This window comes from Chiloscyllium plagiosum, unplaced genomic scaffold, assembly GCF_037043375.1.
Source record: "Chiloscyllium plagiosum isolate Xiang-an unplaced genomic scaffold, Cpla_swu_hap1 HiC_scaffold_22, whole genome shotgun sequence".
NCBI classification, from domain to species: Eukaryota; Metazoa; Chordata; class Chondrichthyes; order Orectolobiformes; family Hemiscylliidae; genus Chiloscyllium; species Chiloscyllium plagiosum.
In genome coordinates this window covers 56,089,869-56,114,285 of record NW_028270160.1, presented here as the reverse complement: position 1 = coordinate 56,114,285, position 24,417 = coordinate 56,089,869, and the positions used below count along the sequence as shown (strand labels likewise).

The following is a 24,417-nucleotide window of genomic DNA, read 5'->3' as shown; positions in this document are numbered from 1 at the left end:
GTGGAAACAAAATTAGAGTCTTAGAGATATACAGCATGGAAACAGACCCTTCAGTCCAACTTGTCCATGCCATCCCAATTTTGTAAATAAATCTAGTCCCATTTGACCCACATCACTCTAAACCCTTCCTGTTCATATACCTATCCAGAAGCCTTTAAAACGTTGTAATTGTAGGATCATCAGTCTGGCTGGTAGTGTGATGCATTTGTGAGTCCCATAAGCTACATATATTAATATTCAGGACCTTGTTTGAGGTAGGCAAAAGGAATTTGACCAAACATTGCACCTTTTTCAAAACTGGGATCATGGTAACAAGTGATGTATCCCTATTTGCAACACCCCAACCAATCAGAATCTGCCTGACTGGCCTGAGGATAAGATTGACAGTTAACTGATCTTGATTATTTCCAAGCCAACCAATCAGCGCCCTCTTCTCATTCTTGTATTAAACTATGCACCTTAGGTCATGTCTGTTTCTTGTCTTCTAATCCTCGCGAGGGCAAGATCAAAAACCTTGTTTGCCCTTCTCCATCCCGTTTTACCTGAACTGTTGGAATTTGGAAGTCATGATATTGCACAAAGGCAAGTTGTTGAAAAATTATGGTAACTGCATTAAGAATGAGTGACAGAAACTTTAAATAGACTTTCTCATGCTTGAATTTAATGTTCTTACTGCCGAATCTGCTTGCAAATTATTGTTTGGAGAACAATCTTTTAAATAGTGAAGGTCAGGTATTGAGTAAGCTGTAAATTGAGCCTCATCCAGATTGTTATTGGCCGGTTTGCTGGGTGTCAGAAGACGTGCAGGATTACATATTTCCATGCGTGCGACTGTGTAGGTCCCACCTCCATCCGAGGGAGGATAATGGATACAAGCGAGATGCTGGGAAACAGCTCCTTCATTGCAGTCCTCTTGCCGAGCTGGGCTCATTGAACGTATTCTTCATTTTTAAGATAACTACAGAGCTCTGCACAAGAGTGAGAGAGGAGGCTTCACCCCTGGGCTCTGTCTGAATGGGTTAAAAAATAAATTCTGATGAGTCTTAGCTTGCAGCTGATTTAACCCCAAGGTGGTGGAATGCAGAAACAAAATCAATATTTCTTACGGGAAGAAGACGGCTGATGCAAATGTGTTGCCTGATTCATTCTTTGCAGAGACCTCTCTCTCTCTGGTCCAGGCTTTTATGAATGGGCTGCACTGGGCGGGGCAGATCATCACCAGAGATGATGTCAGCAGACTGGATGGAACTATTGCACGGAGGCAGGGCATTGACACTTTAATCCCACTGGGTTGTCGGATTGGCTGACAAACCTACACTGCTGACGGAGTGAGTGCTGCCTGCTGCTGCCTTGAGTCACGATTTGAGCTGGTTTAAAGGCGCTTGAGCTGCTGCGGAGCGCCAGGAGCATGTTGGTGCTCCCGAGTTAGATGGCTTCCAGCTGGAGGAGTCCCTTCAGCCCAGTGCTCCAGGGTCGAACCGCAGCCCCTTCTCACCAAAGGCACACTGACACAGCCGTGGGCAGGCCTGGCGTCCGTGCGAGCAGCGTTTCATGGCATCATGTTCTGCTTTTGTTTGCAGAACTCCTTGATGAAGCTGCAGAGCTTTGACATTGACCTGTGCTCATCGTTTCTGCCGAGCCCCGAGGAAGGTCCGGGAACACCACGGAGCAAGGAGCAAACTGCTCCGATCAGTCGGAGTGGTACTGCTGATGAGGGAAGCACTGGGGGTAAGATATTTCATGCGGACTGTTAAATCTTTAACATCTTATTTTGATGCAGAAAGTGCCCTGTGCTTTGTCCATCTGAACACCTTTAGAAGTCATTTCACTTGCAGAGCTGCTGTCTTACAAATCGATGGCGTCAGTCATCTTTTTTTTAATACAGTGTCTTATACTGTTTTTTAATCATTAAAGTGGCTATTGAATTTCCTTTATAATAATAAATGTCTGTCCTTCCATTCTAGTTTTGTTTTATTTGATACACTGTTTTGTCTTGTCAGAGCACACTGTCCCAATTATTGATTTCAAATTAATGCATCGGCAGGATAGTGATGGTAAGTACCTTCAATCGTTACACACGTTGATTTGAAACTCTGAAACCTGCCCTTTAATCTAGTCACATTACAGGTTGTCCCAGTAAATGACTGCAGCATGTGAGGGAATGCCTTGTTTGTGTCTCTCTGCTTTCTCCTGCACCCTACCACCGTCCACCAAGAGGCTGTAGGTTTGTTCAGTGATACTTAATCGTAAGCAGGAGCCTGTCACCATTGTTTCTTTCACCTGCAAGTCTAGATTTTCATCTTCAGTCAAAATTGTCTTTTTTTTTACTTTTAAGTGTGCACCTTTGATTGAAAGGAATGATTCCACTGTCTTTGTTCAGCTTTTGAGTGTTCAAGCCAGACATGTCAATCGTTCCTGTCCACTCCATAGCAACAGTAGTTCAATTGCATAAATGACACTTGACCCATTTAGAAACATGTTTGAAGCACTGTTGAATTATTTAGGAGCCTCCACTCACGGAGTTAGTGGTGGTATTGGCTCTTAACTCTGTGTGGTTAAAATTTGTATTTTGGAGGTCTCGCGTTCTTTCAAGAGATTAGTTTGGACGGTGCAGGTTGTAATTGATGGTACAGGTAGATTGGCTCAGAGGAGTACAAAAATAACTGACTTCACTATAAATTCATGAGGACCTGGTTTAGTGCTTAACAGTGACGCATGAACTTAGCTGGGAGCTAGTCTGAAGGGCAATGGATCTATTCAAAAGCTGGACTTTTGAGGGGTATTTATCTTAGTGCAGACTTGCACTTTGGATGTTTATAGATCAGACCTTTAATACACGCTGGCAATTGTGTTGTGTCCTGCTTACATGGGAATATAGCTATTAAATGCTTTTGGTAGTGGACATCTGGTGTGGATGCCCTTTTCAAAGAGCATCTTGAGTTTATTCTAAACCTAGAAGCAGCATTTTTGAAACTGAAGCAATTACCTTTCGGTTAGGGACCTCTGTACGGTACCAGAGGGTTTCAGATGTGCTCAGTTGTAGTGAAAGTGAAATCCACCCCCATCCCCAAAAAAAAACTGAAATGCAGAACAATTGCAAGACAGCAGTGGAATGTATTACTCAACACCCAGACAGGTTACCGAAAGATTGGAGTAGAGCCAAGCTAAGCAAATAAAAGAAGGGCAATACAACAGGTATGATATTGTAAATGGTCTAGAACGGCCAGGTCACAAGAGCACATTCCAAAGTGAATCGTATGAAAGCAAGTGTCAGGTGGATGTGAGTTGGCCCAGTGTGAATAGCATTGTGTCAACATGCAGGCATTGGGAAGCTACAGAACAATGATATAATAGGGGACCCGAAATCTGTGACCTTGGGATGGGGGCACAGTGGAGATTGTCTTTCCAGTTATAGAGTCATGGATGTGTACAACATGGACATAGACCCTTTGGTCCAAACCGTCCATGCTGACCAGATATCCCAACCCAATCTAGTCCCACCTGCCAGCACCCAGCCCATATCCCTCCAAACCCTTCCTATTCATATACCCTCAGAAGAGTTGTGAACAGCTTTAAACAGAGATGTGACTCAGTTGATGTACCACCACAGGATTTGAACCTTTTGATTGCAAATATGCACGTAGGATTATAAAACTAAATGAGACCTTTTGAAATGGAATTATCTTAGATTTTTGTATCCAGCATGGCTTAACCAACCTTTCTAACACCTCTCGTTGTTTACTGGGAAGATAATTGTGTGGAGTGGGAGGGTTCGTCAACAGAGATTGGACCAGCAAGATGTGAAGGTGTATGGTGTGGGATTGAACTATCGTTGAGATGTTTTTGGGAGTAAAAGCAGCTGCAGTAAAAGAAAAGGAAAGTGATTCCCCTCCAGCAGTCTCTTTCAGTCACAGGTTAAATCGCACCATGACTGCTATCGACTTGTGGGCTGTTGGCTTCAAAATGGAGTTGGGATGTACTGTGCATCTTAAGGTGCTAATTAGCATACTCAAGTGGACATTCAAGCTGAAAAGGGGTTGCTATGGGCAATGCGGGAGGACAGATGGGAAGGAACAGTTAGTGAGATTTCTGGGAGGTTTATAGCGTCCAGCTCACTGAGTGGATGAGGGAAGGGACATTGTGTCCAAGATAGTACTTTAATGTCAATACTTGTCCAAGATACCTGATCAGCCAGCAACATGTTCATCCAATTCTATTTAAAGTTGCCATGAAATGGTGACCAAAATGGACAAATGTCTCTCTCTGATTTTATTGCATCAAAATGTATGTGTCACTAGGGAAGTGTGGTCCTTTGGGTTAAGGCCCTGAACCTTCTCAGCCTGGTTTTGAATCTCATGCAGGTTGTTGAACTGATGGGCTTTGTTTGAACTGTCATGAACAACTTGCCAGATGTATGCCTTGCCAAAGTGCAGAATTTGGCACAAATTGGTATTAAACTGAAGGAAGTGGACTTTATTGAAGCATTTGACAAGGTTCCTCATGGTGGGTTGCTCCAGGGAGTTAAATTGCATGGGATCCATGGTAAGTTTGCAAATTGAATACAAAATGGGCTTGGTCATAGGAGACAGAGGATAGTTGTGGGCAGGTGCTTTTCTGACTTGAGGTCTATGATCATGTTCCACAAGGATCAGTGCAGGAGCGTATGTTGTTTTTGTGTGTGTGTGTGTGTGTGTGTGTTATCAAAGGATACCGCAGAATGGAAAATTGAGGAGAAATGGCAGGTGGAGTTTAATTTTGTGAAATGTGAAGTGATGCATTTTGGGAGGTCAGATGCAAGAGGAGGGTATACAGTAGATGACAGGACATTTAGGAGCATTAATATGCAGAGGGATCTTGGGATCCAAGTCTGTACCTCCCTGAAAGTGACAATAGAAATGAATAAGGTATTAAAGAATGCATATGGCATTTTTCTATTCATCAGTCAGGACATTGATTATAAAGTTTAGCAAGTCATATTCCAGCTATATAAAACTTTAGTGAGGTCTCCTTTGGAGAGTTGTGGCAACCAGGATTGCCAAAGTGCAGAACTATAGGAAGGATGTGTAGGCTTTGGAGAGGGTGCAAAATAGATTCACCAACATGTTTTCTGGATTGGACTGTAGTAGCTATAAGGAAAGTTCTACAAACTTGGATTGTTTTCACTAGAGCGTCAGAGGCTGAGGGATGATCTGAAAGAATTGTATAAAATTGAGAGGCATGGATAGGATAAATAGTCAGTCTTTCACCCAGGGTGGAAATGTCAAATACTAGTTTTACCGTGATAGGGAAAAGTTCAAAGGAGATGTGTGAGGCAAGTTTTTTTATGCAGAGGGTGGTAGATGCCTGGAACATGCTGTTAGAGGAGGTGGTTGAAGCAGATACCATAGCCATAGAATCATACAGCACGGAAACAGACCCTTCAGTCCAACTCTTCCATGCTGACCAGATATCCCAACCCAATCTAGTCCCACCTGCCAGCACTTGGCCATATCCTTCTGAACCCTTCTTGTTCATATACCCATCCAGATGCCTTTTAAATGTTGTAATTGTACCAGACTCCACCACTTTCTCTGGTAGCTCATTCCATACACGTACCACCCTCTGTGTGAAAACGTTGCACTCTAGTTCCCTTTTATATCTTTCCCCTCTCACCCAAACCTATGCCCTCTAGTTCTGGACTCCCCCACTCCAGGGAAAAGAGCTTGTCTATTCACCCTATCCATGCCCCTTGTGAGTTTATAAAACTCTATAACCCTCAGCTTCCAATGTTCCAGGGAAAACAGCCCCAGCCTAATCAGCCTCTACCTGTGGCTTAAGTCCTGTAACCCTGGCACCATCCTGGTAAATCCTTTCTGAACTCTTTCAAGTTTCACAACACCATCCTTCTGATAGAAAGGAGACCAGAATTGCACACTGTTTCAAAACCTTTCCGTGACGTTTAGGCAGGGAACAGAGGGAAGCAGGCCATAGTGTCATAGATGTACAGCATGGAAACAGACCTTTCGGTCCAACCCGTCCATGCCGACCAGATATCCCAACCCAATCTAGTCCCACCTGCCAGCACCCGGCCCATATCCCTCCAAACCCTTCCTGCAGGCAAATGGGAGTAGTTTAGAATGGTGTCGTGGTCAGCATAGACTCGATGGGTGGAAGGGCCTGTGCTGTACTGTTCAATGTTCTGTGAAGTGGCTGTTGTTGTGAGGTTCTACATTTTTTTTTGGAGGTGGTTTATTTTCTCTCTCTGCCTGTCCAACAGAAAAATATTCCATGTACAGCAAGATTTAAGCCTGTTGAGATGTCCTTTCTTATCAACTTTTGATCTGATGTTATTGCATCACAACCTGTGCCTATACCCATGGTGTAAAGTTAATATCATTAATGGCTGGTGGTGGGCTTTCTTTTTTAAAAAAAAAAGCTGAATTTTTCCAACATCTTAATGCAAGGATATCTGGGATTCTAAGTCTGTAACCCATTACTGTTTGATTCTTTCAAGGGATGTGGGTGTCACTAGTGAAGCCAATATTTGTTGTTCTTTCCAAATTTCCAATGAACCGAGTGTCTTGCTCAATTGTTCCAGAAGGCAGTTAAAGTCAACTACATTGCTGTGGGTCTTGAGTCACGTACGCTAGACCGGGAACAGATGGCGGATTGCTCTGCCTAAAGGAAGGAAAGGTTCTCTGTTGACACCCATCGATATTACAGATATTATATACTAAAGGGTATTAGTGAATCAGATGGTTTTCTAACAATCAATGATGCTTTCATGGTCACCATTATTGGTACTAATTTCATATAGTTCAATCAGCTGCCATACTGGGATTAGAATCTGTGCTCCCAGAGGATTATCCTCTGCACACTAGTCCAGTGATGTTACCACAGTGTTGGCATAGGCATAGCAGGCAGAAGGGCCTGTTTCTGTAAGACTTGCCACCATCTCCCTTACTTCTCAGTGCACCTTTTTAAATAGGTAATAGAGAAATGCAAGTCTGATTAGGAGGTGTTTTTGCTTCAATTCATTTAAACTGGATGTTTATCCTTCCACAAACCTGGGGATGTGCATAATGAGTTATCCTCGTTGCTTCCCCCCAATCTGCCCCTCCCGAAAACCCAGGCAAATCTGTCTTTCTCTGCCTTTAAGTGCAGGACGTCAGTGTTTCCAGGGGGAGGTGGGGTGGGAACTGTCCCCTATTTATTGAGCCACACAAGGAATATTTACTCAGGGGCTGGATTTGTTATTGATGAACTGGCAGTGCTCAGGAGTGGATGGAAGAAATGAAAAGCTTATTGTTCCCCCGCATTTGCTGAGGACAAGGGTTTTTCTTATGTTGGTGTAACAGTGAATTCACACAGACACCATAGATATTACGAACCTTATGCAGTGCAATAGAGGTTTCTGAACGTTAGTGAATCATTGTCATGAGAAAGGAATAAGTGACTAAAGCTTAGAATCAATGAACCACACGGGATAATAAGGCCATTCTGCCACCCTGTCTGTGCCAGTTCTTTGAAGTACTTCATTAATTAATTCGCTCTCTTGCACCGTTCCCAAATTCTCTGCAATTTTTCACTTTTGTAGTATATGTTCAATATTGTTTTAAAAGTTATTGGTGAATAAGTTTCCAGGATTCTTCCTCGTGCATTTCAGGTCATTGTAACTTGCTGATTTAAAAATAATTTTTATCTGCCTGTTTTTTCTTTCTGACATATTATTTTAAAGCTATATCCTTTGGTGACTGAATCCTCTACCAGTCAAAATAGCTTCTCCTTTTAACTCTGTCAAAACCCCCTCACTCTCTCCTTATCAGTCTCTGCTCATGATTGATTGCAGGCTTCTCCAGTCTCTGTGTAACTAAGGTGTGTTTGTCCCTGGTACCCAGGACAGGGACAGAAACCCCAGGCCCTGGTGCTACTCATGGCACAAGTACAGCAACCTATACCTCACTTAGGCAATGGCCTAGTCGTATTATTGCTAGACTGTTAACTCCAGAAACCCAGATAATGTTCTGGGGACCCGGTTTTAAATCCTGTCACGGCCAAGGATGGGATTTGAATTCTATTTTTTTGTGAATTGAATCTATTGTCACATGTACTGAGGCACAGTGAATAGATTTGCTTTGCGATTACCATGACGCTGGTTGTTGTAAAAACCCATCTGGTTTGGGAACGTCCTTTAGGGAACTTGGTCTGGCCTACGTGTGACTCCAGACCCACAGCAATGTGGTTGACTCTTAACTGCCCTCTGGTCTATCAGAGTTGGGCAATAAATGCTGGCCTAGCCAATGATGCCCTCATCCTGTGAATGAAAAACAATTTGGGGCCTGGTTTAAGCTTCCCCCCAAGCCTGTCTAAGGCCTGGCCTGTAACCAGCTTGGTTGATCTTGGTCTCCAAGGCCTTTACTTCCTTGGATGCTCACATAAGCTTGAAGTGCTGCACCCATTTTACCTTCATTCTCCAGCGCTGTGAGATGGTGGTGTGGCATTTTGGAGAGGTTAGTCTGGCACAAGACCATTTGCTGGCTGACTTTTCGAGCATTTTTCTAAAATAAATAAATAGCTGACAAGAATTCTGGGAAAAATAGGCAGCAGAATGTTCTACAGGTAACTTTTCACTTTCATTCAGTTAGTAAAATGTCAATCATTGGAAATGGTACAAGAATACATGACATGGACATGTCCAAGGGGTGGGCAACAAATGTTGGCCAGTCAGTGATGCCACATTCCATAAACGAATAGTAAAAAACGTTTGATTCCTTGTTTTGATTGTCCAAGTGTGGCCGAGCTATTCCTGCTCTTACTATTGCATTGCCCTGTTGTGCAAGACAGCTATCGAATGATTTTGTTTTTGTCCTAACCGTAGCCTTGAGGGAGAGAGCAAACTCCTAACTTTGTTTGGTTGATGTTACAGAGCCGATTCCAGCCTTTGAAGGCTGGCAGAGTGAGCTGGAGAACGGAGTCGAAGCCCATCGATCCATGGGGGCTGGCAGATTACTGCACCACATCACCGAGGGCGATAACCCACTAGTGTCACCACGTTGCTCCAGTTTTAGCAAGAGCCAAAGATTTGTATTGGACACGGAAGCTGCCCCTTCTCCACCAAGTGCTCAGCTCTTCATCATGTAAGGAAAGCAATGTATTGCACCTTGTACTTTCACATGCAAAGCATGCACTTGCCACTTGATGATCATTTAAGCAAAGTGTCTCTTCCTTTTGTATATCAATTGTATTGTGTTAAATTGGAGGTTAGAGGTGGTATAGAAGTAAGGTGTCACTCCGTTGGTAGAGATTTGAGCGCATTATGTACTGATGGAGTATCACATTGTCAGAGGCGCTGTCTTTTGGCTGAGACCTTAATCTGAAATTCTAACCGCACTCTTGGGAGGGTGGAGATTCCATGATGTTATTCCAAAGGCGAGCAGGAGCAATCTCTAAACCACTGTTTATCCCACAATAATTATGACTGAAATGTGATCTTATGAAATCATTGGTTGAACAGTCTAGTGTGCTGTGCACTGTCTAGCTACTGCGTTTCCTACAATACAGCAGTGATTCCCCACTACAGACCGCTGACCTGACCTTGGTCCAGGCTGCCAGTGAAGGCTGAAGGACATGTGCACTAGGAGAGCTTACTGAAGAGCTTGTGCTCAATTGTTCAGGAAGTGAGAAAGAAACCAAGTTTACACTAGAGTAGCTGAGTGAGCGAGCATTCAAAATGGAAGATTGTTGGCTGGCACCTCTGTTTCTGCATTTTCTCCCTCTGCCACGATCTGCTGGTCCTGTCAGGATATAGCAGCCTGCTACTTGGCTCTGAAGGCCCAGAGCTGCAGGTATTGCAGTGACCAATACAGACGTCTCCCACAATGCTTCCAATGCTCATGATTTGTCTATTAGAGAAGCACGTCCTAAGGACACTTGTGTGCACAAACAAGCAAAACAATTGGGCTTAAGGGACGACAAAATATTGATTCTCAATTGTTCTGGATAAATATTATGGGCAAGTGGAATCTAATCATTAGACTGAAGTTTTGTTTAGTTGGTCTTTTTTTTTTTTAAATTTGTTCACAGTTCGTGAGTATTACTGGATAGGTCAGTGTGTGTTGCCCATCTGAGTGGCCCTTGACTGGTAGTGAACTTGTGTGTGTGATTACACTCCAGTGGCTGATCTGATAGTCCTGTAGCATACAATCGATCCAATCCTCAACTCCACTATCCTGCCTTTCCCCATACCCATGAATCTCCTACTGATTAAACATGTCTATTTCAGCCTCAGACAGTTAACAGCCTCATAACAGATTCACAACCCTCAGAAGAAATTCATCCTCATTTCTGTCTTCAGTGTGAGAGTCCTGATTCTGAGATTATACTTTCTGGTCCTAAACTCTCCCACTAGGGAAAACATTTTTCCACACTTGCCATGTCAAATCCCCAAAGAACCCTATACACGTTTGAATCAGGTCATTTCTTGCATTTTTAAATTCTTTTGAGTACAGACTTGACCTACTCAACCTCTCCTCATAAAGTCCTTCCATACCCAGAAACAATCTCACTAACCCTCTCCCAGTGGCCTCCATTGCTTCTCCCTTAAATAAGGGAACCAAAATTGTTCATCGTGTTCTAGCCCATGGTCTAACTACTGTCTTGTATAGTTTTAGCAAGACCTCCATGTATTTATGCAAGGTTCCCTTTGAAATAAAGGCCAGCACTCCTGTTTCCTTCCCAATTACCCACTGAACTTAAATGCTAGCTTTATATGGTTTTCCGCACAAAGACTCCACACCCCTCTGTGCTGCAGCCTTCAGTCTATCGCCATTTAATATTCAACCCCTCTACTCTTCCTATCAAAGTGAATCACCTAATTTCCTGACCATCTACCAAGTTTTTTTTGTTTTTTTGCTGGCTCTCCTATACTCTGCTGTAGACTGTTATCCTCACTGCTTGTCTATTTTGCGTCACTGCCAAACTTGGTGATAGTTCATTCACTTTCCAAGTCATTAATGTAAGTAAGTTAATTGTGGCCTCAACACTGATCAATGCCACAGTTTATTAGTTACAGTTTGCTATCCTGAAAATGCAACTTCACCCCCCACCTCTCCCCCCCCCCCCCCCCCCACCATCCCAACTTCCTGTCTTCTATTAGTTAACTAGTCCTCTACTTGTTGCTAATAATCTATCACAACACGTTGGGCTATTAAGTAGCCTAATGTATGATACGTTATTGAATTCCTGTCTTTTGGATGTCCAAACATATACATCTGCTGCTTTCCCCTTCCAGAAGGCCTTTGACAAGTGCCGTACAGGAGGCTGTTAATTATGCTAAAAGCCCATGGTGTTAGGGATAAGATACTCCTATATGGTTAGAGGGTTAACTGACTGGCACAAGGCAGAGTGTGAGGGTTAAAGAATCTTTCACTAGTTGGAGTTCCAAGGGAGTCTGTGTTGGGGCTGTAACTATTCATGTTACACATTAATGATATGGACAAAGGAACTGTGGGCAGATGGCACAAAGAGAGCTGGAGAGACAGGTGGTGTTGAGGAAGCAGCAGGGCTGCAGAAGTACTGGACAGGCTAGGAGGGTGAACAAAGAAGTGGCAGTAACATGCAGATTCAGTTGGCAGTTAGCAAGGCAGCTACAATGTTTGCATTCATTTAGAGAGAGCAAGAAAACAAGAGCAGAGATGTACTACTGAGGCTGTATAAGGCTCTGGGCAGACCGCATTTAGAATATTGAGTATAGGTTTGTGCCCTGTATCTGGGGAAGGATGTGTTGGTGTTCGAGGGGATCTAGAGGCGGTTTACAAGAATGATCTCTGGAATGAAGAACTTGTCACATGAGGAACAGTTGACAACTCTGGGTCTGTACTCGATGGAGTTGAGAAGGATTTGGGGGAGTGGTGATCTGATTGAAACTTAGAATACTGAAAGGCCTGGATAGAGTGGATGTGGAGAAGATGTTTCCACCGGTAGGAGTGACAAGGACCTGAGGGCACAGCCTCTGCCATTTCCTGATTCCCATTATTATTTCCCATCCCTATTTTCTAAAGGGATGTATTTGTTGTTGCTTCTCTCTCCCTTTCATTTATTTAAAGAAGCTCTTACTATCCATCTTGATATTACAATCTAATTTCTCTCTAAAGTTTATTTCCCAAATTTGTTTATCATCTTTTGTTACCACGTTGTATGTTTTCCTATCATTTTTAATTCCCGAAGTAACTATGGTTGATTTATCTCCTTCCTGGAATCCTGGGTTCCTCACTGGGCTATATCTTTGAGAGTTGCAGCTTGTTGCAGAGAAGTGAGGGTGCTCAGTCATTTGGAAGCCATGGGCAGTGTCCTGTGAATGTCTCTTCAGTGAAGACCCTGCCTCGTTACCCTCCCCTGATGCTCATGTTGAAAGGATCCCTGAAGGCAGATTGTCTTCTAGCTTTTCGGAGAGGTCTTCTGTCTTTTTGTTGCAGTTCTTGGGTCTGGAGAACAAAACTGTCCAGACAAAACAAACTAGCAAAACATTATTAGAAGTCACGCATCAGTTGTGGAAGAGAGAAGTGATGCTTTTCCACACACCTCCCTCCCCAAATGTAAAGCTCCTTTGTTAATTAGCACCTTAAATGAAGAGGAAAACAACACTGAGACTTAATCTAACAGACAATTCAATACAGTACTGCAGGGTTCCTGATCTTTATAACTGAATTTGTTCAGTCAGGTACTGGGACTGCTTCCAAAACACGTTAGACCAAAAGTATAGGATGCTCGCTTATGTGATAAGTACATTTTTATAATTGTTCCTGCAGATTGAATGCATCATTTTGGTCACTTAGGTATTCATTTTAATAACAGCAAAACGGACATGGAACAATTGGATTTCTAGCCCACGTATTGTAATTTAACTGCTGCAAATGGGAACCGTTAACCTTCTCCAGACCCAGTGAGTTTCCGTTGCTTTCAGGTAATCTGAAAGGCACCTTGTGTTTGGAGCATTAGAGTGCTTTGAGATTTGACAGCTGAGTGACAATTGCAGTTTTCCTTGTCAGCAGTAAAAGCTGCATTAAAGGCAAATCAATGTGATTGTCCTCAGCTTAACCAGTTTGCTATATGATGCCCTTGCCTTGAGGGGAAGATCATATCCCTCCAAATCTGATGGATCTTCCCTAGCTTCCTTGCCAGGCCTGAGTTTTTCTAGCATTTGCTGTTTTATTTCAGTTACGCTGGTGTGTTGAAGATTGTGACAGAGATTATGGGAAGAACCTGGAAGGTGTTGCTGCAAGAAAGTCATTTTAAATTTAGTTGGGCAGCACTGGCTCAGTGGTTAGCACTGCTGCCTCACAGCACCAGGGACCTGGGTTCAATTTCAGCCTCTGGTGACTGTGTGGAGTTTGCACGTTCTCCCCGTGTCTGTGTGGGAGGATCCAGAGGAAACCCACAATCCAAAGATGTGCAGGTTCAGGTGAATTGGCCACATCAAATTGCCCATCGTGTTCGGGGATGTGTAGGTTAGGTGCATTGGTCAGAGGTGCATATAGGGTCTGGGTGAGTTACTCTTCAGAGGGTCAGTGTGGACTTGTTGGGCCAAAGGGCTTGTTTCCACACTATAGGGATTCTAATCTAAATTCACACTGAGGACCTGCCTGAGCTTTCATAAACTATAAACCATGCATTGAATATGACTTTGGTGTTTAAAATGGGTAGTAGTCAATTACAATACTGAGCCTGAAATGTACATCTAACACTCCCATTAAGAGTTTTACATTTTTACTGTTCTGATTTCCCATTAATTAGCATAAAGTGAGTTTCCGATCTCAACCGAGTTCAGTATACCTCTTTCTTTCTCTCTCATTCTCTGTATTCTCTGAAGTCCATATATCATGTGTGATGCAAAAAGCTCTCCTCAGCAGTAAGCATTTCATATCCTCCTATCTTTATACAACAAACCCTCCCTCAGCTACTCCCAATGGCAAAGTATTCCATGCCCATCAATTTCTCTCTCTATTGGTTTTCTGTGAACCCTCTCCTGGCCTTTGATTATAATCTTTTAAACTGAAGGGTTCTCACTTGCCAACTGGGGAAAGATTTCTAACCTTTCTCACCCTTCATCTGCCACACAATATTTTTGTCACAACAATCGCCAACTTCTTGAGAAACGTGCTGGAGCATTATTCTGATATGTCTGGGCCAGGGTGCATTGAGATTTGCGAGTTAATTGTCAGAGCTGGGGCCATGTGAAATAAATGATTGTGGGTGAAAACAGAAGGTGTTTGTGCTGTGCCTCTCTCAACTAAGGAATATCCCAGCAGTTTAAAACACTAAAATGGAAGCAGGAATTAGCCGCGCAGCCTCTCGAACCTACTCCAAATTACAACGGGGGAAAGTGCTTCTGAAGTGTAATGCTCCTACAGTGCAGGATCAAATTTATGGACAATATGTTCATTTATGTTCTCTAATATCGATGATGACTAGATGATCTGTTCTCTTTATCTCACCAACAGCTGGTTTAAACAAATGTCGGGTTTCAGGACCCTAGGGATATAAACAAAATGATAGATGATGTGTTGCATCCTATAACTTTACTGGACTATAATACGAAAAAGGCAGCAGTGGTCATAGTCTTTGTTATCTTTTTGTGAGCCCTGTCAATTCCATGCTCCCCCTTTGCCCTTATTTCAAAGTTATCTTTGCTTCCTCTGGCCCTGGAAGCTGCTCCGGGAGAGATGCATCTGCTCGCATGTTGCTTGCTGTTAACACCGCCAGATTCACCAAGGTAACGGGTGTGGAAGAAGAGGTGGGGGCATGTTGACTTGGTAATAACAGACAGCCACAGTAAAAGGCAATGTAGTACAACAGGGTCGCACTTGATGCTGAGGGAAGTGAGGATGGTAGGCACTGGCCATGTTTGACACTGAGCTGGTGCTAGAAGACTGGGCACCACGGTGGCTCATTGGTTAGCACTACTGCCTCACAGCACCAGGGACCCAAGTTCAATTCCAGCCTCTGGTGACTGTGTAGATGTTGGCACGTTCTCCCCATGTCTGCTTGGGTTTCCTCCACAGTCCAAAGATGTAATTGAGTGAGGCTACACAAGGATAGAGTGGAAGACCTGGGGCTGATTGGGATGCTCTTCAGAAGGGCAATGGGCCAAATGGCCTCTTTCCACACTGTAGGGATTCTACGATAACCCTATTTTGAATACTCCCAATACTGTTGGCTGTTGTTCCCCAGCAATTCCTAATTTTTGTGATAAATATTTTTCCTGGGATATGAATGAGAGAGCCTACCTCTTATTGCCCCTCGGAAGTTGAAGCAGAGTTGCCCTTTGAAACCACTGCAGGCCCATTATTCCCCCAGTCCTGCCAGGTTAGAAGCTGTAGGTTTTTGACTCTGGGGTGATGAAAGAATGGTAATAAATATCCAGGTCAGAATGCTGTTTGACTGCAAGGGATTCTGAGGGGACAGTGTTTCCAAGCACCTGACCCTTTTAGGTGTTGGAAGTCATGTTTTCTGGGAGACTAACTATGTGGATGAGGAGAACAGGTGTACAGCAGAAAATGTAAATAAGACTGCAGCAATATCAGCACCTACAGTCAGGGCCTACACAATTAAATTCTAAATCAGGACTGACTCTGCTCAGCGTCTGAAATTAAGTGAGACAAGGGTATTTTCAGTGTTCATTATGATGTTTTACTTTGTGCAGAATGAATCGTTATTATAAATACATTGAAAATAATGATAAAGCCCTTCAATGTATCATCCTTCACGCACCTCAGTACATTGACATCCAGACAAGTCACAAGGCCTCTTTTTTTTTTTGTTCCCCATTTGAGTGGGGGTTTTTAGATGACTTTTGCAATTCTTGCTGTTTTTCTCCATTACGTAACCCAATGTTTTAACTTGGCTGCTAGGGGTGGTGGTGGAGGAGACAGATGCGATAGGGGTGTTTAAGGGACTTTTAGATAAGTAAATGAATATTCAAGGAATGGAGGGATATGGACCAAGGAGCAGGCAGAATGAGATTAGTTTCATTTGGTGTCCTGTTCAGCTCAACGTCTTGGGCCAATGGGCCCCCTTCTGTTCTGTACAATTCTATGTTCCAGGTATTGTTCACTCAGTGTCTCACCTGCTTTGAGTGCTGTTTAGTGAATTGAGACTTTGTCATAGACCATTCACAGTCGCATCAAAGAACCTGAGCCTCATTAAACTGCATTCATTGCCCTTTCCCCATGTGTCAAACCTGATGAAATATTGCGTGAGGAGTGACTGTAGATCAGTAGATTCCTCTAGAATTAGATTGGAGTGATCACAGATGATATTTTAAAGAGTTTTACCAACATAATGAACAACATTTCAAATTAATTTCTTCCTTCTCCTTCCTCCTCAGATGCGACAAAGGAATAATTAAATAGAACGCAGACAGAGGCAATACTTTTTTTATAGATATTCTTATTGGAAATTTCACATGTTTTTACGTACTTACAAAATAATAGACACAAATACGTACATTAATATACAATTAAATAATAACCAAAACCTAAAGGCAAAAAGAAGAGATAAAGAAAGAAAAAGAAAACAAAACCCCACTAACTACTAATCTAACCTATAACCAGAGCATGTAATAAAATATCTTCCATTACTCAAGAGAAAAAAAGAGGACAACATAGTAATTAAATAGTAAAGTACATGCTCGGAACGAATTAACAGGAAATTCTATTTTAATTTCACTGAAAAACCTGAATAGATTTGTCGAATGAGGAAAATATAATAATTGCTTCATTATTGCTTTGTGACTTGTTAAAATTAACCCAAGATATAGATGTCAAGCTCTAATAAAAGGGGGAAGTGAGGACTGCAGATGCTGGAGGGGAGTCGAGAATTCTTGATGATGAAGGGCTTATGCCCGAAACGTCGACTCTGCTGCTCCTCGGATGCTGCCTGACTTGTGCTTTTCTAGCACCCCACTCTCCACTCTCATTATAGAAGATGAGAGCAATTTGTCAGCCTCAGCATGTTCCAGAGTACGTTATAGCCAAAGCAATGTTTGAAGTATACTTACTGATCTAATTATGTAACCTCTACCTGCCAGATATACCAATTCTCTTAATTGTGCTGAACACAATTCACAGTCTTTCTTCAGATAGGGCAGATCCAAGATTGCACAGTTAGGTGTTAGGGATGGTTGGTTAGACTTAGATAGTCAACATCATGTTGTAAAATTGTTCCGCCGTCCATTTTGCAATCTGCTTGAATTCTTCTTTTGCATGTTGTCACATTGTACAACTGGAAAGTTCTCGCCTTTCGATAGAGTTTAGGGTAAGTTTTCCAACTCCTAGGACATTGCTTGCAATTGATTGGATACCTCACGTTACTTGCTTCACTGAGGCAGTAGCTGTGGTGGAAGTTAGCGCAGATCTTGACTTCTGTAGAAGGTTGAAGTCAGAGTCTGCACAGGAGTGTTTCCTTTGAGGACTGACTTGACAGTGGGCAAAGAAGTGGCAGGTGGAATACAGTGTGGAAGCGTATGAGATTCTGCACCATTAGTAGGAAGAATAGAGGTGTAGACTTTTCTAAAGAGGCACAAGCTGTGGAAATCTGAAGCACGAGTCCTAGTTCAGGATTCTCTTAAGGTTAACATGCAGGTTGAGTTGACAATATTAGCATTCATTTTGAGATGGCTAGAATACCAGAGCAGGAATGTACAGCTGAGGTTGTATTGGGCTCTGGCCAGATCCCATTTGGAATATTGGAGCAGTTTTGTGCCCTGTGTTTAAGGAAGGATGTGGTTGGAATGGTGCAGAGGAGTTTACAAGAATGATCCCAGGGATGGAGGGCTTATTTGGGTCTGTATTTGGTGGAATTTAAAAGGATGAAGGAGTGAGCTGATTGAAACTCTCAGAATACTGAGAGGCTTGGATAGAGTAGGTGTGTAGAAGATGTTTCCACCATTAGGAGAGACTAGGACCTGAGGGCATGTCTTCAGAGTGAAGGGATGACCCTTTAGAACTGAGATGAGCAGTTTCGTCAGGGTGGTGACTCTGTGGAGCTCATTGCCACAAAAGGCTGCGGAGGCCAAGTAATTAAGACAATTTAAGAACAAGATAGCTAAGTCCTTGATTGGTAAGGACATCTATGGGGAGAAGGCAGGAGAATTGAGTTGAGGATCATCCATGATGGAATGGCAGAGCAGGTTTGATAAGCCAAATGGCCTAAATCTGGACATCAAATGCCAATTTCTACCATTGCTCAATCTCAAACATGTATTGTTGTGCATATATGCTCCAGGTTTGTCCCAGTTCACTTCCAATTTCATGCACACTGGCAATGAAGGCAGCAAGGTAACTCTGGTCCATGTCATGTCAATGACTGACTGACTCAATAAAGATTAAACACAAACAATAAAATGATACTGCAGAACAATAGATTGAAACTGAAGGAATTTTTTCATGGATTCCATGTTAAAGGCTCTCATTTTCTGGAGAAGATTGGAAAAGATGCCTCAATGTGGGAAGAATGAGTAATATACTCCTGATAGGTATGGGTCTGAGTCCTTGTAATTCATTTTGTTCAGAACCCAAGTTTACTCCTGTAAGAAGGTTTAACCACTTCGCACAGCAATTGAAATTTTTGAAGACTGCACTTTTGACAGCAGTCATTGCTCAGAGAAACACTTGCGTTTCAGAGAACAGAGTTTCATTGATGGTGTGACTGCTGAGCTGCTGCGTTTTGAGTTGACCCCCTACTATGCTCTCTTTTCAAGGCCAAGAAACTCTTCACTAGTCAATTCAGAAGCTGAGAACAGTCCAATGCTGATGACACAGCTGACTAAACAGATCCAGAATTTGAGGAAGAAAATACGCAAGTATGAAGAAAAATTTGAGCAAGAGAAAAAATATCGGGTAGGTGATGCGAATGTTAGATTTAAAAACATTGATTAAAACACTTTTGCTTTGTGGTATTCAAGATTAATTTCTGTATGTGATAAAATCTTCACCTTATTGCTGCATGGCACAAAGAAACTTAATAGTGGAAAACTTGCAGCGTACAATGTGTTTGAAGATAAGAAACTGTTAAAGGTCAACTGACCAAGGTAATGTGTATAACCTACCAATCTGGAATGTCTCCGCACTAATCTTCCCACTTATTAAATCTCCTGAGGCAAAATGAAACCCTTTGTGGGGGGGGGGGAAAGATCTTTCAGTAGCTCATTTGTCTACTTTTTTTTCTCTCTTCCTCTCCATCTTCACATTTCTCCTGTTCAATTTGGAATGATTGATTTGTGTAACTGCTAAATCCATTCTGAGCTAGATAGTTCACTAGCTTTTTAATGCAGTATTAAGTACACACTGGGAATATTCTCCAGATGCTCAGTAATCCTCTGGAGGGGAGCAGTTCTTTTGACCTCCACTCTTGCTTGATGCTCATTAACTCCTGGTGCAATGAAATTTTTTTTTTCGTCTTTATTGAATAATTCTGTTTGTCTCTCACTTATGCATTACGATACTGAGATAATTAGTTGGTTGCTCAGAACTTAAGCAATGCTAAAAGGAGACAGGGCATTAATATTTTCCATCTTGCAATCTTCGGACTGAGATGCAAGAAACCCAACTTTATAAAGGAAAGAATGATTTATGCAGCATGGAAAGTGGTTGCTGCTTGGTTGAATTCTGGTAGGCATGAATAAATTGCTGTGGTTTTGTTTCATGACTCCTGATCAATATCTCTCTTTTTAGCAACACTGAAATAAAATTGCTTCAACAATGAAGATGCAGTATGAATGATAAACCATCAGATTAAACAACAAAGCATAACATGCCTTAACAGAAAATGGCAATTGAATCCTTGTACTTCACAGCTGAACCATCTCCTTTCAAGTTATCTCCTTCTCTGATTCTTTCTGCTCGTTGTGTTCATGCTAGCTCCAATTTCACTGCTACCATCTGTTTTGGAGGTGGGAGCTACCTCCTCTATTTACAAAGCACAAAGGAAAACCAGAGATGTCCAGAGGTCACTGTGTCAGAAAGATAGATTAGATTCGAATCCCTACAGTGTGAAAACAGGCCCAACAAGTCCACACCGACCCTCAAAAGAGCAACCCGCCCAGACCTATTTCCTTGCATTTACCCCTGACTAATGCACCGAACGCTACGGGCAATTTAGCGTGGCCAATTCACCTGACCTGCACGTCTTTGGACTGTGGGAGGAAACTGGAGCACCCAGAGGAAACCCACACAGACACTGGGAGAATGTGCAAACACACACAGTTGCCCAAGGCAGCAATCGAACCTGGGTCCATGGTGCTGTGAGGCAGCAGTGCTAACTACTGAGCTACGTGCCGCCCCTAATAGAGTGATAGGTTTCATTTAACAAGTGGAAATCTGGAACTGAGGTGTGTAGGTTAATTTAGGATATCTGGTCAGCATGAGCAACTTGGACCGGGTGAACTGTCTCCGTGCTGTATAGCTTTATGATTCTGTGAACAATGCAGTGCAACCCTGAATTTCCACAGATGTTGGAAAGATGGTTTTTGAGCATGGAGATCTCTTTCTGTGTGTATGCATGTATGTATTTCTTCCTAGGATCACTGATAGCATTGTCTGGACAGGCATTTCTCCAATTCTTGATCTGTTTTGAAAATCATCATTGAACGGCCTGTCCTTCAGTCAGTACATTCCGCATCAATATGTCTTATTGCATAAGTGGCACTTTAAATCTGTGTCCTCTGCTAACTGACCTTTCTGCCACTGGGCGCAGTTTCTCCTCACCTTATTCTTATCAAAACTTATGGCTTTGAGAACACCTATTGTCTCACCCCTCCTTAGCTGTTTGTGCTTGAAAAAAAGCCATCTCTCTCTCTCTCCTCTCTGCAAGCAGTGCTGGGGGAACTCAGCAGGTCTGGCAGTATCTGTGGAAAGAGAAAAGCAAAGTTAACCTTCTGAATCTGGTCCAACTCCCAGTTCCAAAGAGTAGTCATGCTGAAATTTAAACATTAACACTGTTTTAGTCTTCACAGATGTTGCCAGAACTGCTGTGTTTCTACCGCACTTACTAATTTTCTGTCAGATCTCCTCAGACCTTTGAGTAAAGAAGTTGGGACATCATGTTGCGGTTGTCCAGGACATTGGTGAGACCTTTTCTGGAGTACCGTATCCATTTTTGGACGCCCTGTTATAGTAAGGATATTAAACTGGAGAGGGTTCAGAAGAGATTTACCAGGATGTTGCTGAGTATGGAAAGTTTGAGTTATGATGAAAGTCTTGGGGCTGTTTTTGCTGGAGCGTAGAAGGTTGAGGGGTGACCTTTATAGAGGTTTTTAAAATAAAGAAGGGTATAGATAGGGTTAATGGTAGCCATCTTTTCCCTAGGGTGGGGGATTTCAAAACTGGGGGGCACATTTTTAAGGTGAGAGGAGGGAGATTAAAAAAGACACACAGAATTTTTTCTACTGAGGGTGGTTCGTGTGTGAAATGAACTTCCTGAGGAAGTGGTGGATGTGGGCACAGTTACAATGTTTAGAAGACCTTTGTATAAATACATGAATAGGAAAGGTTTGGAGCGATATGGGCCAGGAGCAGGCAGGTAATACTGGTTTAGCTTTGGATTACAGTCAGTATGGACTAAAGGATCAGTTTCCGTGCCGTCTGACTCTGACTCCAGCATCTGCAATGCTTTGTTTTCGTGTCTCCTCTCTGCCCTAGTATCCCTCATCGTTTTTAAGATTTTTCCTAATGTGTGTTGCCCAGAATAGGAGACAATATTCCAGGGGACTAAACCAATGTTGGATAGATATTTGGCATCACTTGTTCCTTTCCTGTGTTCTGTGCCTCCATGTATAAAGACAAGGATTTTTAACAGCAACCTTTTAAGATTTCTGAGCGATGATGCTTGTGTTTCTCTGTGCTATGTTCACTTTAACTTTGTAGTATTTAGTTTATATTCTTCGTAGTAAACTAAATTACTTCACTGCATTAAACTTCCCCAATCTTAAGTCTTTTTCAAGCCTGTTGCTATCAGTGTCACTGTTTACTACATTTTTGAAATTTGGTTTCTTCCTTGATTTAGAAATTATATCCCTTTTTTAAATTCAAGTCCACATTCCTTGTTAATATCAAAATAAGTCAGTCCTTTTGGGGCAGCACGGTGGCTCAGTGGTTAGCACTGCTGTCTCCCAGCGCCAGGGACCCGGGTTCAGTTCTTGCCTCGGGCAACTGTCTGTGTGGAGTTTACACGTTCTGTGTCTGTGTGGGTTTCCTCCGGGTGCTCCAGTTTCCTCCCACAGTCCAAATATTTGCAGGTCAGATGAATTGGGCTTGCTAAATTGCCTGTAGTGTTAGGTGCATTTGTCAGGGGTAAATATAGTGTAGGGGAATGGGTCTGGGTGGGTTACTCTTCGGAGGGTTGGTGTGGACTTGTAGGGCCGAAGGGCCTGTTTCCGTGCTGTAGGAGTGTAATCTAATCCTAATACAGATCTTGTGGAAACACTAATCTGTACAGTTGTCCAGTCTGAAAATTACAATTCTCCACTATTTCTTGCTTTCTGTTTCTTAGCCAATTTTTTTTATTTGTGCAGCTATTTGAGTATTAACTTTCATATTGAATGTGTAAGGTCTATCAGTGCATGGTGATAGACATGTATTCTGATGTTGCTGTTGTCTTGTTTCTAGACCTGGTATAGGCTAGGCAATGAGTTTACACAGCACTTTCCTGAACAGAGAGGTTTCCGTATCAGTGAGGATTCCTTATGATAGAAATAAATTAGTAAATGAAATGTGCAAGCCTACATAAAGGAAATGAATGGGAAAAATAGCACTAAAGAGTTACATCAGTGTATAATTAATTGGACGAGAGAGATTCTGCAGCTGAACACCATTTTTACTCCTGAATGAAAATCACATCGTCTTCCATTACAATATCGAAAGAAGTCATCTGCGTTTTGAGGATTCTCTTTATGATATAAAGAGACTTTTTTTTTAAGAAGTAAAATTGCACTGGGCCAGTTTGGTCTGTGCAGGGTCTTTGAAGGAGTTGTCTAATTAGCTCCACACGTTTTTTTTTTACCCCGTAACCCAGCTAATCTTCCTTTTCCAGCGAGCTTCCAATTGACCTCAGGCAGTGTTGTGGTTTTCTGAAGTTTGAAGAAAAACAAATGATGTGGTGTTATATAATATAAAAAGTGCAGGACTAACCAGGAAGGATAACTGTAATCTCTTGTGGTTATAGCCATCCCACAGTGATAAAGTTGGCAATCCAGAAGTCTTGAAGTGGATGAATGATCTGACAAGGGCCCGTAAGCAGTTAAAAGGTACAGAACAACCTTAATGTGGTTGCATGCAATTTGTGGTGTAATAGGAGCCATAATTTTCAGCTGCAAACTAGTAACAATTAGACTAGCGGCAGGAGATGGGAATTTTAAAGCAGCAGCTGGAATGGTGCCAGATGTCCAGGCAGTGACGCCTGCCCCTCGGTGATTAAAAAGATACAATAGGTTCCTTGAATATTTCCTTTTGAAAAATCATCTCAAAGCAGATGGCACATTCAATTGCCTGCACAGTGACTTATGCCTGTTACTTGCATTAATTACAAACCAAAACCAAAAATATGCTAACTCATTTCTTGTACTGGTTTAAATTCTTAAAATTTGCATACAGTGAGATCCTTAAATGAGGTCTCTCTTTATCGAATGTCTCCGTCCATAATGAGACCATTCTGCCCTTTATGTTTGTGCTTGCTCTTTGAAAGAGCCATCCTAGTTAGCCCCACAATCCTGCTCCTCCCCAAATAGCCTGCCTCATTCTTCCTTTTCAGGTTTGTATCCATTTCCCTTTTGAATATTACTATTCAGTCTAGTTCCAGCACCTTTTTCAGATTCTACATGATAACTGGCTGCATAAAGACTATTGTCCTCTGCCATATTAAAGCTGGCTACATAAAGACAACCACAGCTATGTTATAACTGGCTGCATTAAGACTATTCTCCTCAGGATTTGGAGATGCCGGCGTTGGATTGGGGTGGATAGAGTTTAAAAATCACACAGCACCAGATTATAGTCCAACAGGTTTATAGAGTCATAGAGATGTACAACATGGAAACAGACCGTTCGGTCCAACCCGTCCATGCCGACCAGATATCCCAACCCAATCTCGTCCCACTTGCCAGCACCCGACCCATATGCCTCCAAACCCTTCCTATTCATATGTTGCAATTGTACCAGCCTCCACCACTTCCTCTGGCAGCTCATTCCATACATGTACCACCCTCTCATTGAAAAAATTGCCCCATACGTCTCTTTTATATCTTTCCCCTCTCACCCTAGACCTATGCCCTCTAGTTCTGGACTCCCTGACCCCAGGGAAAAGGCTTTGCCTATTTACCCGATCCATGCCCCTCATGATTTTGTAAACCTCTATAAGGTCACCCCTCCGCCTCCCACGCTCCAGGGA

The 24,417-nt window shown here is 42.5% G+C and overlaps 1 protein-coding gene across 8 annotated transcripts in view; it reads left to right on the top strand.

Annotated features, from left to right (window-relative positions):
• Window positions 1–24,417, top strand: part of fam13c (family with sequence similarity 13 member C) — a 135,067-nt gene that overhangs the window by 89,978 nt on the left and 20,672 nt on the right. For 6 of the 8 annotated variants that reach the window (XM_087999071.1, XM_043712339.2, XM_087999077.1 and 3 more), the window contains exons 4-8: window positions 1,581–1,728; window positions 2,001–2,054; window positions 8,906–9,116; window positions 18,737–18,875; window positions 23,197–23,278. In XM_087999071.1, coding sequence (XP_087855197.1) covers window positions 1,581–1,728; window positions 2,001–2,054; window positions 8,906–9,116; window positions 18,737–18,875; window positions 23,197–23,278 — 634 coding nt within the window. The remainder of the gene's footprint in view (window positions 1–1,580; window positions 1,729–2,000; window positions 2,055–8,905; window positions 9,117–18,736; window positions 18,876–23,196; window positions 23,279–24,417) is intronic. The other 2 variants (XM_087999072.1, XM_087999078.1) reach the window with 2 other exon arrangements.